Source organism: Homarus americanus, unplaced genomic scaffold (assembly GCF_018991925.1).
Source record: "Homarus americanus isolate GMGI-L3 unplaced genomic scaffold, GMGI_Hamer_2.0 scaffold34360, whole genome shotgun sequence".
Lineage (NCBI taxonomy): Eukaryota > Metazoa > Arthropoda > Malacostraca > Decapoda > Nephropidae > Homarus > Homarus americanus.
Genome location: NW_024739403.1, coordinates 1,458,666 through 1,473,216, shown reverse-complemented (window position 1 = coordinate 1,473,216; position 14,551 = coordinate 1,458,666). Strand labels below are relative to the sequence as shown.

The window sequence follows — 14,551 nt, the reverse complement described above, 5'->3', positions numbered from 1 at the left end:
GAACTTGATACCCAAAACACATGCAATAAATACTGAACGTTTTAGTAAAATGTCCCAAAGAATTATTTACCAGTCATTTAACTATCATTTCATATTGCGCACAACATGAGAAATTACATTATGAATATTGTAATTTGATAGAATAAATCAGTCCAGCACAATTAGCCTTCCACTTTATACAGCGTGATTCTTAATTACGTGCACAATAAATTGCAGGCGTATTCCTGGGACAATTCTTAAGCACAACTTCAATATCACAAAATGTTGGAATCCGCAGTTTCCTAACTACAGCACTTGAAAGAGGTTGAGGTAATGACAGTGAGGTTGGAGTGAAACAGCTGCAGATTGTTGTGTAATTTTTTGCACATAACTCTACACAATGTGATGCAGAGGGAGGGAATCTTGAACAGTTACTGTATTGTAATAATGCAACTGTTCCAGGAATACAGCCTGCAGTTTACTGTGTGTATTTGAGAATCACCCTGATGTATTGGTCATAATACTGTAGGTGTAGTGGCCATGTGCCGGAGATATTCCTTCAGCAGTGCCTGGCTTTTCTTTCACACTACAGCTCAAATATCTCCATCACATCATAAGCAACCTTAAATATATCCTTCACCTCAACACTGGAGTTATGCAAGTAAACACAAGCTTTTCAGTTGTAATTTTTAACAAGGTAAAGTTCTCACCAAGAGTAGCCATTTGATTAAAATGGCGACACACCAGCGCTTCATTTGGAGACAAAAGATCAAGGCGGTGGAAGAGTGCAGTGGGTGGAAGTGGGCGAACATTCCTACTCAATCTCTTGTGTGGCAAACCTGCATCAAGCCAAGCTACCACAAATACCCATCCACATGACAGAGAACGACACCACCAGTAGTGTAACTCATCCTGGAGAGAGAGGAATAACTTTGTATGGGTATCCCAAACACACCTATCATTCTTATTCAACGGCATTAGGGCAAAATATTTAACAAATAAAGATGATCACAGTCCAATCATATATAACACCCCACACAGGAGGAAACTGACACCTTTATATTTGATTCTTGAGACAAGGATGATTCTCCCATGCATAGTGACAGTAATGTAAGAGATGATATTGACTTTCCTCAAGATTTTATTTGTAAATCTAGTGAATTTTAGGGAAAGTTGAATGATGAAGAACATGCTGGTAGTAGTGGAATAGCTTCCACAAGCAATGTGTCCATTCAAGAAGGTCCCACATGAGATTGAAGTGATTCTTTGTTTATTCCCCCCTGCCATCTGAACTTTGATGGTGTAAATCAGGAGTTAAGGTTAGAATCAAATGTTATGATTTTCTTCTATTTTCGATATTCCTCATATAGTGGGTAAAGACCACAAGTTGCCATTAATGTACTCAAATGGTTAAAGAAATATTACTTTAATTTAGAGACAAAGTAAAACTTCTTTGACCAACCAACACACAGTGAATCATTGGCCCAAGGGCTAGTGAAAAATATGGATCATTGTGACCCTTGTCTGTACAAGCATGTATCTTACCCTCTGGTTCCCATCTTCACTATTCTCACTGAGGTATTTATGACCCGAAGACAGGTTGATGAGGTCCCTTCTGACACTGCTGAAGCCAGGGATCTGCTCCAATAGTGTTACATCTGTTGGAATCAGAGGTGAAGTCCATGTCTCTGGTCGACCAAGCTTAGGGTGACCAAGAATGTTACCTGAGAAATATGAGAAATATAATTAAGAAAAGAGAATACTAATCCTTTAATTTTCTTGCATTCAACATTCTACCCTAAACCAACTATCATGTATGAGTAATCACCAGTATTAACCAAATCCAACCTTAATGGCAAGAAAACCCATATGGAGCTACTGTACCTTTAAATACTGTCACTCAAGAATACATTACAAATAATTACAGACATTACAATGTACAATACCTTTTAAAATCATAATTATCATATTCACTTCATACTTTTTCCATTCATATTTTGACTTCCTCGCTGTCTTATCTTTGTTGTCTTAAAACCTAAACATTTATACAATACTAACTGCACCTACCATAGTTCTTCCAGTTTGAAGAAATAAATACAATAAAAAAAGAATGAAGCAGCAGTAAATAGGACTAAATATACACCTCCTTTCATAAATCAAACAATACGTTACACAAACAAGCATTTTAGCTTAACCCTTAGGCCCTGGGTGACATTCCAGAACGTCCGACCAGGGCGCCCCAGGTGACGTTCCAGAAAATACGCCTATTCCCACTTTTTTTTTTAAAGTTGATTTTTTCTTGATTTATTCCCACATTGGGGGGGGGGTTACTGCCAGCAGCACCCTAACCCGGGGCTTAAAGGTTAACCCAAATATTCCCACTAACCTCGAGAATCTATAGCAAAAGCATAGGATCGAGCTGGAGAATTGAAGTGTGTAATGTCCTCTAGGAGGTTTGCAAGAGGTACGTCTATACCCATCACTCCAATTATCTTTCCTTCTCTGGTCTGAGCACTTCTCGTCAGGGAGACAATCATATCTGTGTAAGTTAAAGGATATATACTTGATTTATTGGCATATCTTATTCTGTACAGTACTGTATAGCCTGCATATGCAAACACAACTAACCTTCAATACCTCGATATTCATAATTTAATATTTCAAGCTGGTTCAAAAAATTTTTTGTCCATAGAGTTGTCTTCAAAAAACGTTGTGTTATTCTCATAGCCATGCTTCCCAAAAGAAAACTTTTCATACACATAAAAACCGATAAAATAAATTATACAGTATACTGTACAGAATTGTATATACAAATATTTATGGAATTAAATATAAAATACAGAAAATTTTAAAGGCATGAGCAAAATCTCTTACCTGATTGCTGTTCATCAACTGACTACCAACCACCACATCCCACCAGGCATCAATTAGCCACACATCTATCTACACCTATTTTTACCAATCTTATTACCTTATAAAATTAAACAAATAATACTGTAACTGTAAAGCTGCATAAAAGAATTACATAAATAAGCTGTTATAATTAATGATTTATTGAGAAGTGTGAGCCTGATGAAGCATCCTGGCATAACTGTTTTAATTAATAAATCTAATGAATAACAAATGACGAACATCATTACTGTATTCAAATACAAACACCTGACTGCTAAACTAATCCTACACAAAAGCTTAGTAATGCTGATGGCTCATTCCTGTTTATGGTTCCTGGTTTTATCAAGCAAAGTTAAACTTCTAGTTAAAGTATTACACATCACACATTATTCAGTTTGCTAAAAAGAAAATTCATATAATAGGTTGTCAGATAAACAATGAAAAAGCTAACCTCTACTGTCACCATCCCAATAGGGTTCAGAGATCACAAGGTCTTCGGGGCCGCTGTCATACGCCTTTGGCTCTTCCACTACATTGTAGAAGTTGTTAATGAGTGGAGCCACACTCAGGGTAGAATCCAGTTCAACCACCATTCCCCGATAGGTTATTTTTGTAAAATTAACATTATACTTGTCAAAGTCCTGGTGAGACAGAGCTTCTAAAAACTGCATTGGCAAAGATGGTTCACCTGAAAAACAAAATACAAAGTTTTCTTTTATTTTATAAAGTAGAGTCTCTCTACCTGTCTATAATTCTCCTTTTTTCCAAACTTTTGCACTGAATAAACTTAAAGGAAACATAAATCTTCGAAAAAAGTAAAGAAATAGTAGAGGACATTAGGTAATTAACCTCTTCACTATCAGGAGGCCACTTTTAATATCTTATTTGGCTTACAGTAGACAATTTTATTCAGCTCGGAGGCAGCCCTGTACACCTTGTGGTTAAAAAAATGAAAAGTAACATGAAAGCAAGTCAACTTGAAAAAGGCATATGACAAAATACTTTTATCTGGACTTTATTTATTATTTAAGATGTCCCGATATTGTCATCTGTTTTAGATTTCAGGGTGAGAATTTAATAAATATGTTAGAAGTCTTAACATGGAGCTCAGTGGCCTAGTAGATATATTGCACCTCATACCCAAACTGACACAGCTGAAAAATGAGAGGCAGCCAAATGCATTGCCATAATTTTTCATGCTAGTCACTTTAGCCCACAAGCCTAACATTCACAACAGTTCTATATACATGAACCTTAGATAAAATCATCATTAATACCTTTTTTCTACAATTTCACAACTTCCCACACTTCTACCAACACAACATCGGTAATTTTAATATACAGTTAATACTCCTATTTATTATCTTCGCGTACACTGTACAATAAAATAAACAGCTTTCAAAATAAATCCTGCACATAAGTTACCTAATCCATTAAGAATAATTTTAAGCTTTTATGATTGTCTTCATCAAATAAACTGGTGATACTACCTTTAATACTTTGGCAAGCTGATGACGAATATTTCGTCATGCAAAAAACTCGTTACCATTACGATGATGAAATTATAGTCATCAACTTCATAAACTTGCTAAAAATCAATTTATCTCTTGATTTTCAAGTTTCAAGTCTCAAAATGTGTGCCATTGTCTTCCCATTCTTGCCACACAACTGTGATGAAAGTGAGATGTCAGGGTAACTGTCCTGCGGAACTGCTAGCATCAGTGTGTCCCAAGGATTTACAGTGCACAGATGCTACTCACTCCATGATATTCACTGATGTTTTCACATGTTGGTGTTAGCTTAAACTTTTTTTGTATAATACAGTGGGGTATGCTATAACGAATGGATTCTACTACGAATATTCCTATAACGAACGGTTTTACCTATAAAATTGAGAATGCTATAACGAACGAAACTCCTACAACGAATTTTTTTTTTTTTACTAATTTATTGTTTTTTTTATTACAAGTATTAATGATATTCTTTATTTCAGGGGTTTAGATGCATATTTATGCACTTTTTTACAATTTTTACAATTTTATATTATATTTCTCAGTGTTAAGTGGTTGTATTTGGGGGCCTGGAACGGATTAATCCTATAACGAACGAATGCTATAACGAACAAGGTTCTAGAACCAATTAGATTCGTTATAGCATACCCCACAGTATTGTATAGCAATCATTTTTTAAGATATACACATTTAAAAATATTAAATATGATGGAAAATAATGTCAGAAACAAAAAAGTAATGCAAACATTTTTGCCGCAATTGCCATCAATTGAGCATGCCGTGCTCACCTTGGGTGGTGGCGCCATGCACCCCGTGAGGCCCCAAAAGTGTTATCAACCAAAAATAATACAGAAAATTTCTTTACAAATAACCACAGGAACCTAAATCTTTAAAACATAAGTTAATACTTACCAGTCCTAATCATAATCTGTGCAGGCAAGTAAAAAAAAATTCTAAACAACTAAGTGAGCAGTAATATCTCCGTTATCCGGAATCCCTCTTAATCGGAACTCTCCGGTAACCTTAACTGATATTTTCTCGGAAAATCGTTCCCAAAGCCGGAATTTTCCGGAAAATTCTGACTTTGGGAACGATTTTCCGAGGGGCACATTTTCTGGAAAATTCTGAGAACATTTTCCCGGTACCCAGAAAATTCTGGAGATTTCCAGGGATGGGGGATTTTTTTCTGTTTATGAGAAATGAAAATCAGGATAATTTTCCGGAAATTCCTAGAAAATTTTTTGGTATGTACCCGGAAAATTCTGGGGATGGGGATTTTTTTTCAAGCTTTGAGAGATTAAATAAAACATCATTCTGGAAAATTCCGAGGAAATTCCAGTACCCAGACAAATTCCGGGGATGGGGGATTTCTTTCTGGGGTCAAGAAAGTCGTCTTGTTACCCGGAAATCTCTCATTCCCAGAAGTGCTTTGCACCAATTGCTCCAGCTAACTAGGAGATATTAGTATTCACAGAGATGAGTGAAAGCTAACATTTGCCAATTTCACTTACCACTGACATGTCCAAGACCAAATGTACTGATGACAACTCTGGTATTCATAGTCTCCATCCTCTCCGCAACCGTCTTAATAACTGTGCGAGCTTGGCGTAATGTTTCCAGTATTCCACGGCTCACATACACAAGTAACACTGATGTATTATGTGAAGTTGAATCAAATGCTGTATTTGCAATAACATCAAGAGCCGTCGTCAGACCAAGAGTGTGATTAGTTCGCTCTGCAGGAAAAACAAACCATCATCCTGAATTATTGGTAAAAGGAGAAAATATTTATATGATGATATAGCAAAGTTTAATTCTATTTATTTTACGAAATACAAATTATCTTCACAACATTCCCTTCACCTCATACATATCTCTTGTTTTACCTCAATCTTGAAAGCCCTTTCATGCCATGCTAGTGGGTGACTACCGGTAGAGCCAAGAGCAAACAAGGACACCCTCTTCATTTGCTGTCATCTATTCATTCTAACTGCTGTAATATCCCCATAAACCATTTGACCCCTTGCTCCCCTACTCTTACCATACATGTACAATGCAACTTCCTAGACGACCATTCCCCTTACTTCTAGTACTGTACGCCTTCACCCTGCCTTCCCTCCTACCGTCTACCTCCAAATTACACACTCAATTTACTAGTCTTTCACTTACCATTCTCTCCATTTATCTATGTATAGCACCTCTCTTTCTGATACAGATTCACTGGCAATCGGGGGCAACTTTCCTATACGGGGAGCTGTCCTAGAGCCCATTACCACACATTTTCATATGCTCCTAACCTTATGCCCTTCACACATCCACAGCAGATATATTCTTTGTGTCCCTAAACTCTGCTTCTCTTAAACCCAAGACAGTCAGGTTCATTTCCTTCATTATTGTGTCAATGATTTTTTACTTTTCTTTTTTGGTAATAACAGTAGAGGGTTGGGTTATTAGATCTACACCTCCTGCTTACTAATGTCTGGTAAAACAACATTATGCAATGTACATCGCCTACACTCTACAGTCTATCTATTGCTCTCTTTATTATTCTAAAACTAATTGTCTAATGTCTTTTGATTTATTCATAAATTCTTCCTTTTTAACATCATTCCTTTTTCAGTTTAAGCTCTCTATGACTGAACCTTTCATGTCCTCATTCTATATTGCTGTTCCATTTTCTACCTTTCATTTTTTAACCAATCAATACAACATTACTGCTACATTCAGAGCAATTTATATTATATAAAGAGATTAACCTTAAAACTAAGCAAAATTTATAAAAAAGCCCATAACTACCCCTGTATGTAAAATAATTTGAATACATTTAACATACCATTCTGTATCTCCAAGTAATCTACAAAATGTCTGATGGTTTGTTTTACATCGTGAGTGGCAGGAACAAGCGTGGACCTCAAGCATGATGCAGGAGGATGAAAAACTTTGCTTGAGATGCCCAGCATTGCAATGTTGTCTCTCAGTGTCAGAGTTGAAATGACTTGGTGACCTGTCAAAAGAGCAGCAATATAATAAAAACTTCAGTAGTTGTAATAAGAAATATAAATAATTTCTCTATATACAGTATAGGGGTTTTCCGAGATACAAACAGATTAGGTAACTTGGTACATCCCTGGACACAGTTCGTAAGTCAATTTGTTTATAACTCAAAACCATATTAATTTCACAGTAAAATATGAATACAACCCATCCCTCTTTCTAAAATCATAACCCATAAATAACAATAACAAATAATGTCAATAAAACAGGTAAAGAATGCACAGAAGTGCACGGCAAAACAACATAATACCACATTCATAAGTACAGTAATACCCCCGATAGCTGGAACAATTGGTGCAGAACATTTCCATGTTTGAGAGATTTACGGGTACAGTACTGAGACGAATCCTTCTTCCAGGAAAAAATATCACATTTACGCAATTTTTCTGAGCACTGGTAAATGTTTCCCAGTCTAAACTACATGTCTAGCATGGAGCATCATTGCTAGGGATAAGCAGCTAGGCAGCTTCTACTAGCTTGAACACTAGCTTAAATGCAGCCGGACCGCCAAGGAGTTGTATTCATTAATGTAAAAGCTACTGTATATATTGTACAGAATATTGTAAATAAATAAAATATAATATAATAATCATAATGGTTGCCCTTCGAGATTGAGGATTGCCAGCCCAAGGGCCACCTAGGCATAGAAACTGTCGCCAGCACAACAACCACACCCTGAATTAATGAGTTGCATGACCCAGTGTCAAGGAATAGTCCGAGAAGACTGGACAACTCGCCAACTGCACTGACTAACCATTACCCCGGAACACAATCCACAAATCGATTAACATCCAGGTTCCTAATTACTGCTGGGTAGACAGAGGCAAATAAAATATACTACTGTATACACTACAGTATTTGTATACTGTACTGTACTCACCAGCAGATGCTGTCATCTTCAGCTGTGATGTTTGATAATACAGGATGACCTGCCTTTCTCCTGTACAGTACTGTACCATCTACTGTAGAAAGTGTTCCTAAATGTCACTCTCCTAGGGATTGTACATGTACTGTATACAGTATTGTACATACACCCTCTACACACTAGCCTACAGTAGGTATACTGAACACTGTTCACTCTGCTATGTATTGTATTACGTTACTCTCATACTTACTGTATTTACAGTATTGGTAACCTCCAAAATACGATATCCAGAGATGCACCATTTCACTTTAACGATAGTTATAAATTAACAACATCTCGCTAGGCACAATCAAAACAGCTCGCTTTAACGATATCCATCAAATAGCCACCGATATCCATTGGTCAGAAAAAAAAATTCTCTAGTGGAAACTATGGGTTGTTTTTTACTAAAATTAATCGCCATCTTGCAAGGATTCCAGCAATGCAAGTTATATTTTTTTATGTCAAGTCAGTGAGATTTTATAAGGAAACAATGTTTAACCCTATGCACCATGTATCTCTACCTTCACCTGTCAACCTACCCACGCGCTGCCACACGTCCAACCCAAGCACTACAGCCCTGTGCCCGGTTCTTTGTCGATCGTAAACCCACCATCACATGGCTCTACAATCATCGGCCAGCATCGTACATTGTACTTATCATCAGTGGTTTTTTTCTCTTGTACAGTGAGAGGACAGCACTAAAATTTAGACTGAACTGTGTTATGGTGACTGTGAAGTGATATTTTCTCTGTTTTTTGTGACAGGTGTTTTTGCTTTGTTTTTGTGACTGTGAAGTGAGCAGTGTAACTTTGAAGATATCTGGGAAGGCCAAGGCATCTAAGCTAACCATATCTCTGAGGTGAAGCTTCACATTGTTTAGCAGCATGAGACTTCCCAGAGGCTGTGTGGGAGTCAGAGTGACGTCTCCACTCCACCTACAAGAGTCCACTTAGCCTCGAAGGAGACATGTGATAATGCCCAGACTTACCCAATATGATGTGGTGAGTGTTGTTTACTTGTTTTGTACTGATAGTAGTATTGAAGGAAACTTTTTGTCCGTAATACATGTGTGTTTGGGGACTGGCTAGGAACGTATCCCATTGAGTGCCAGCTTATAATGCTTCCTATTTATGATATTTCACTTAGCGATGGGTTTTCAGGAACGTAACCCAATCGTATCCTGGGGGTTGCCTGTAATCACTTTTCACGTATTAACACTAACTTAACGATATTCTTGGCCGGTTGGATCCTGGTCCAGTAATGTACAGTTCTGCACAACTTAGATCGTATGTTAAAACAGCAACGAGCGAGCAAACAAACTTATACAATGACAGCAAACAATTTAACTAAGAGCATGTCATGAAACTGGAGCTTGAGGAGATAGGCTGCTAGATACATCAGCCAATCATAGGCATCCCATGCAGTCACATGAGAGTAGTAGCCAATCACAGTGGATGAGCAGTCTGAGCCTATGACCTACACCTGTAAGTTCTCCATGCAGCTAGCCCACCCACACACTCAACACATGCTCAGCGCATGGTGTAGTAGCTCAGAAATTCATTCAAATGTCCGGAACAAAGACATGGTTTTGAGATTTCTCGGATTTTATCAACATATTGGAAAGTTCTAGGGGTCAAAGATTCTGGCTATCAGGCATATTACTGTACTAGCAAACATTAAAACATAGAGCTGGATTTTTATTATAAAAATACAGTAAAAAATGAGATCACTCTTGTAAGTACGGGTGTTCGTAGCTCGGAGGTTCGTAACATGGGGACCCGTTAAAATAATACCCATATGCAGGACACAACATAAAATATATATATTAGAAACTTAACACAATGGTTAATATCTAGATTATCCCTTTGTTTTATATACAGAGGTGGCCTCAAACATGCTGTCCATCAAGAACAAAATGCTGAAAAGGATCCTCAGTAAGAGTGTGGACAAAGAAAAATCTAGTGTACTTCCCTAAAAGCAAACATCTTTGAGGAGCAAGAGCTATGAATATGTGTAATTTACCAATTGCTTTAGCTGTCAAAAGCAGTCTTGGGGTGAGTGCTTCTCCCAGGTCATAGAGCAACACAATGTTCCTCCCATGGGGTCTCACAGTGGCTTCGTAGACATGACGATGGCGGGAGGAATGGCCGCAGTCTGCACCAATGCTTGTACCTTAAAAAAGAAATTAAAATAAAATCTAATGCTAGCACCGCATAACAAAACAGTGAAACTGATATAAACATTACTGTATAATAAACAAATGCTGTAAACCTGTTCTATAATAAAGTTGCTGGCTCTTCTGTGTACAGTAGGGTATTAATACTGTAATCCGAAAGTAAACAAACCTGGTCTATGGGCTGGATATTCAGTGTGTAGGCCACTCACTGACATGAAGTATTGCCACTTAATGGCAGGATATCTTCGCAAATTCATTGCAAACACTGTAAAAATATGAATAAAAATAATATCAATAAATAACAAAATTATTATCTGTGTATGAGCCATCGATTATCCACTGCCAAATACAGGCAGATCCTAATTTAAAAGGATTTGATTTACGAAAATTCACAGTTATGAAGAAAAAAATTCCAAGCTGTGTTTTACGAGCAAAAACCCAGAAGTTAAGAAAAAAATTTAGTAATAATGAAAATACTGTTTATCAAAATTATGCCTTTTTTAAAGTATTATTAGTTATTTTCTTGTACGTGGACACATCACCTGACACTAACATTCAATCATGCTTAATTTTCTATAAAAGATGATTCTAGGATATTATACATTCTTAAAAAGAGAAACACACAAACACAACCTTTCATTAACTTACACTCTGTTAAATTGTAAGGAGGTGCATAGAAGTCCTCTGGGAGTGGATGATCTCCTGAGCCAAACCCAGAGTCACATCGGAGCTCCTCGTTGACCCGAGTACCAAATTGGTTCTGATACCTGAACACACAGAGACTTCCTTATTCATAGGCACTGGGACCAGTGGTAACTGCCCCCTCCTAACATTTAGACACTGCACTTTTTTACAATTAATGCTCCTCCTCCACAAAAGAAATAATAAGAACCAATGACTTGTGATAAATAGATTCCTACAGTACATTTATATTACTGAATTACAAACAAAGCCCCTCCCTCCCTTATTGTGTTTTGTCTTATGTAATGGCAACATTGACTAATACAAAACTGTTCTATGTTTTTCTCATACACCTATGTGCCAAGGAAATTATAAGTACAGCATAACAAATAAGAATGTTTTTTATCCTTTAATATTTCAATGTTTATGTCCCATTACTGAGGTTAGCTCACTGTACCCAATTTAACTTCAAAACTTGTTTTAATACATATTGGAGGTGCAATTGTCATTTTGTTTTTATTTAATTTTTGTTTTTCAGTATTTCTTCTTTTGTAAATTTACCTTGGTGAAATAATATATGGAAATACAGTACAGTACACATAGATGAATAATGTCATAAGTAATGATAAGTGAAAAATGCAAACTCTCAGGTCAGAATACAATTTGTGAGAAATTTTCCACTGGATAAGCCTATGTCAGTATCTCACATAATAATCACGCATTATTTTCAGGCAAGGTTAGATTAAATTGACTAGGTCAAGCTAGGTTTATCAGGTTTGTGCCATCTGCTGCTTATGCCCCATTGTTTTACTTGGGGCCCTGGGAAAGAACAATACTGAAGCACTAGTTTATCTTACAGCAGTGGCACTTGCAAAATCTGGGACTCCCTGCTCTATCAATACCTTAATATAAAATAAATGCACTTTATAAAGGGACAGTCATTACAAGTGGAAAAGCCTGCTATTTAAAGCATTATAATTATCCACAAATAAATTAGATATTAAATACAGTACTTACATTTTTTTTAAATAAAACTACTGTACTTGAATCTTAAACACTTTAAACTAACTAAAATTTGATGATTGGCTACACATGTATAACCCTTTCGTTTCAGCCCAAAGTCAAATTCATAAGTTCAACAAACTGAGGCAACAACACCATTTGTTGACAACTATTATCTACCATATTGTTTTGGCCATCACATGTAAGAAAATTGTTCTTATACTGTATGCAATAAAAAGCATGATCAAGTACTGCACAGGTAGATCCAAATTCCCATGCAAAAACAAATCATTTCAAACACTGGACACACCATAACTCCCCAACATAAGATAGAAAAAAATGATCACTGAATTCCTTCAGTTATTATTGGATTATATCCACATACAATATACTGTACAGTAGTACCCCGATTTACGCGTAAAGTGAACAACAGAACATATGGGATTAATTCCAATAGAGACTGGCCCGACCCCCAAACTTCACTTTTTCCGACACAATACCTATGTTGTAGTAAAAATAACATCTAAATTTTATGATGGAATGCTCACACAATTAATATTTAAGAGAAATACAGTCGCCAGGTTAATGTCCATTCAAATAATGGACTCAAATCTCCCCCCCTCCCCCCTCTTTCCAGCTCACTGGCCCCTACCTCTCTGAGAAATGATTGGGTGAAACACTAGATTTTAACGTTTAGTAATAAATAATACCTCAGACTGAAGTTAGGATAATATAATTGACATTTCTGGATTCCTTGCAGGTCAGGGAATATTTTGAATGTAAACTTCATATATTTTGCACAAAAGATAAAATACTTGCTTTGTGTAAACCAAATTATTACATTAGATCTAAAATTTGTATGTCTAATGCAAAATCCATGATGTTTATATTCAAAATGATCATCATATTGTAAGAATTCCAGCAATGTAAATTATATTCTGGCCGGGTAATTTGTATGAATTTTATGAGCTAAATAAAAATAAAAAAATTATACTTCACGCGTATATGAGTAGATGCACAGCGGAAAGTGAAAGTCCGGTTCTGGCAAGGTACCGCGTAAATGAGAAACCGCGGAAAGTGAAACCAAGTAAAGCGGGGTAATACTGTACAGTGGGGTATGCTATAACGAACGGATCCTACTACGAATATTCCTATAACGAACGGTTTTACCTATAAAATTGAGAATGCTATAACGAACGCAACTCCTACAACGAACGCGGATGAATACCGGACTATTTCGCCTGGCGCATGAATATTGTTGTACCGCGACCCACAACAAGAGCGTCAGGCGCCATCTTTGTCTCATTGCGTAGCCAGTGCACCACTGTTATTGTTGAAATTTCGTCTTTTGATGTGGAAATTCGCGTTATTTGTATAACTATTTTGTTATACAAGTATACAATTGTAACAATGAGTTGTCCAAAGCGAGTGAGAAAGCTAATAACCCTTGAAACTAAGAAAGAAATTATAAAGAAACGTAAGATTGGAAGGAGCATTGCGAAACTTAGTGACGAATATGGGATGGCTAAATCGACTATATGTACGATTTTGAAGAATAAAGAGGAGTTAAAAACTGTGCAAGTGGCTAAGGGAATCTTTAGACTTAGCAAAGCAAGGTGTAATGTGATTGAAGAGATGGAAAATTTACTCTTAGTGTGGATAAAGGAGAAAGAAATGGCAGGTGATAACATTAGTGAAGCTATAATTTGTGAGAAGGCCAGACAATTGTTTGAGGACCTTAAAGCCAAGACTCCCAGTGGAAGTGATAGTGATGTGCCAGTGTTTAGGGGTACCTGCATGCTGAATAATACTAAGGTAAGATAGAGTACCGTATTTTTTACATTTTCCACAGAATTTTTTCAGTGTTAAGCGGTTGTATTCGGGGGCCTGGAACGGATTAATCCTATAACGAACGAGGTTCTGGAACCAATTACGTTCGTTATAGCATACCCCACTGTACTGTACTTGGTTTTACTGATATCTGTTTTTTTTCATTAACTCAAATAATCACATTCACAAATCATATATACAGTAATACATCGAGAGACCGTATTTTGAGGTCCCTTTCCATATAGGGGTGGGCCCTGGGACAACACAGTAACAAGGATCCCACCTAATATATTAAAATATGAATTCATAATACCCTGTATTGCACCATAAATCTTAAATTTATAATCTAGAATTAGAAATATGCTAAAAGGATGCTAAATTTCCTTCTTTTATGCTAAATCATAGAAAATCACAAAAATAATTAAATTGGATATGAAATTGCCAAACCTGTCAGTTTACATATCACTGACAAATTGTGATGGCATTTGCAGAGATATTTACACTCAAATGCAATGCAAC

At 36.6% G+C, this 14,551-nt stretch overlaps 1 protein-coding gene across 1 annotated transcript in view; it reads right to left on the bottom strand.

Annotated features, from left to right (window-relative positions):
* The window catches only part of LOC121874697 (VWFA and cache domain-containing protein 1-like), a 40,848-nt gene that overhangs the window by 17,918 nt on the left and 8,379 nt on the right, over positions 1–14,551 (bottom strand). Inside the window, exons 6-14 of the mRNA XM_042378949.1 lie at positions 11,168–11,286; positions 10,689–10,784; positions 10,366–10,515; positions 7,216–7,386; positions 5,894–6,118; positions 3,323–3,559; positions 2,366–2,518; positions 1,525–1,703; positions 690–891 (exon numbers count right to left, since the gene is read on the bottom strand). Coding sequence (XP_042234883.1) covers positions 690–891; positions 1,525–1,703; positions 2,366–2,518; positions 3,323–3,559; positions 5,894–6,118; positions 7,216–7,386; positions 10,366–10,515; positions 10,689–10,784; positions 11,168–11,286 — 1,532 coding nt within the window. The remainder of the gene's footprint in view (positions 1–689; positions 892–1,524; positions 1,704–2,365; positions 2,519–3,322; positions 3,560–5,893; positions 6,119–7,215; positions 7,387–10,365; positions 10,516–10,688; positions 10,785–11,167; positions 11,287–14,551) is intronic.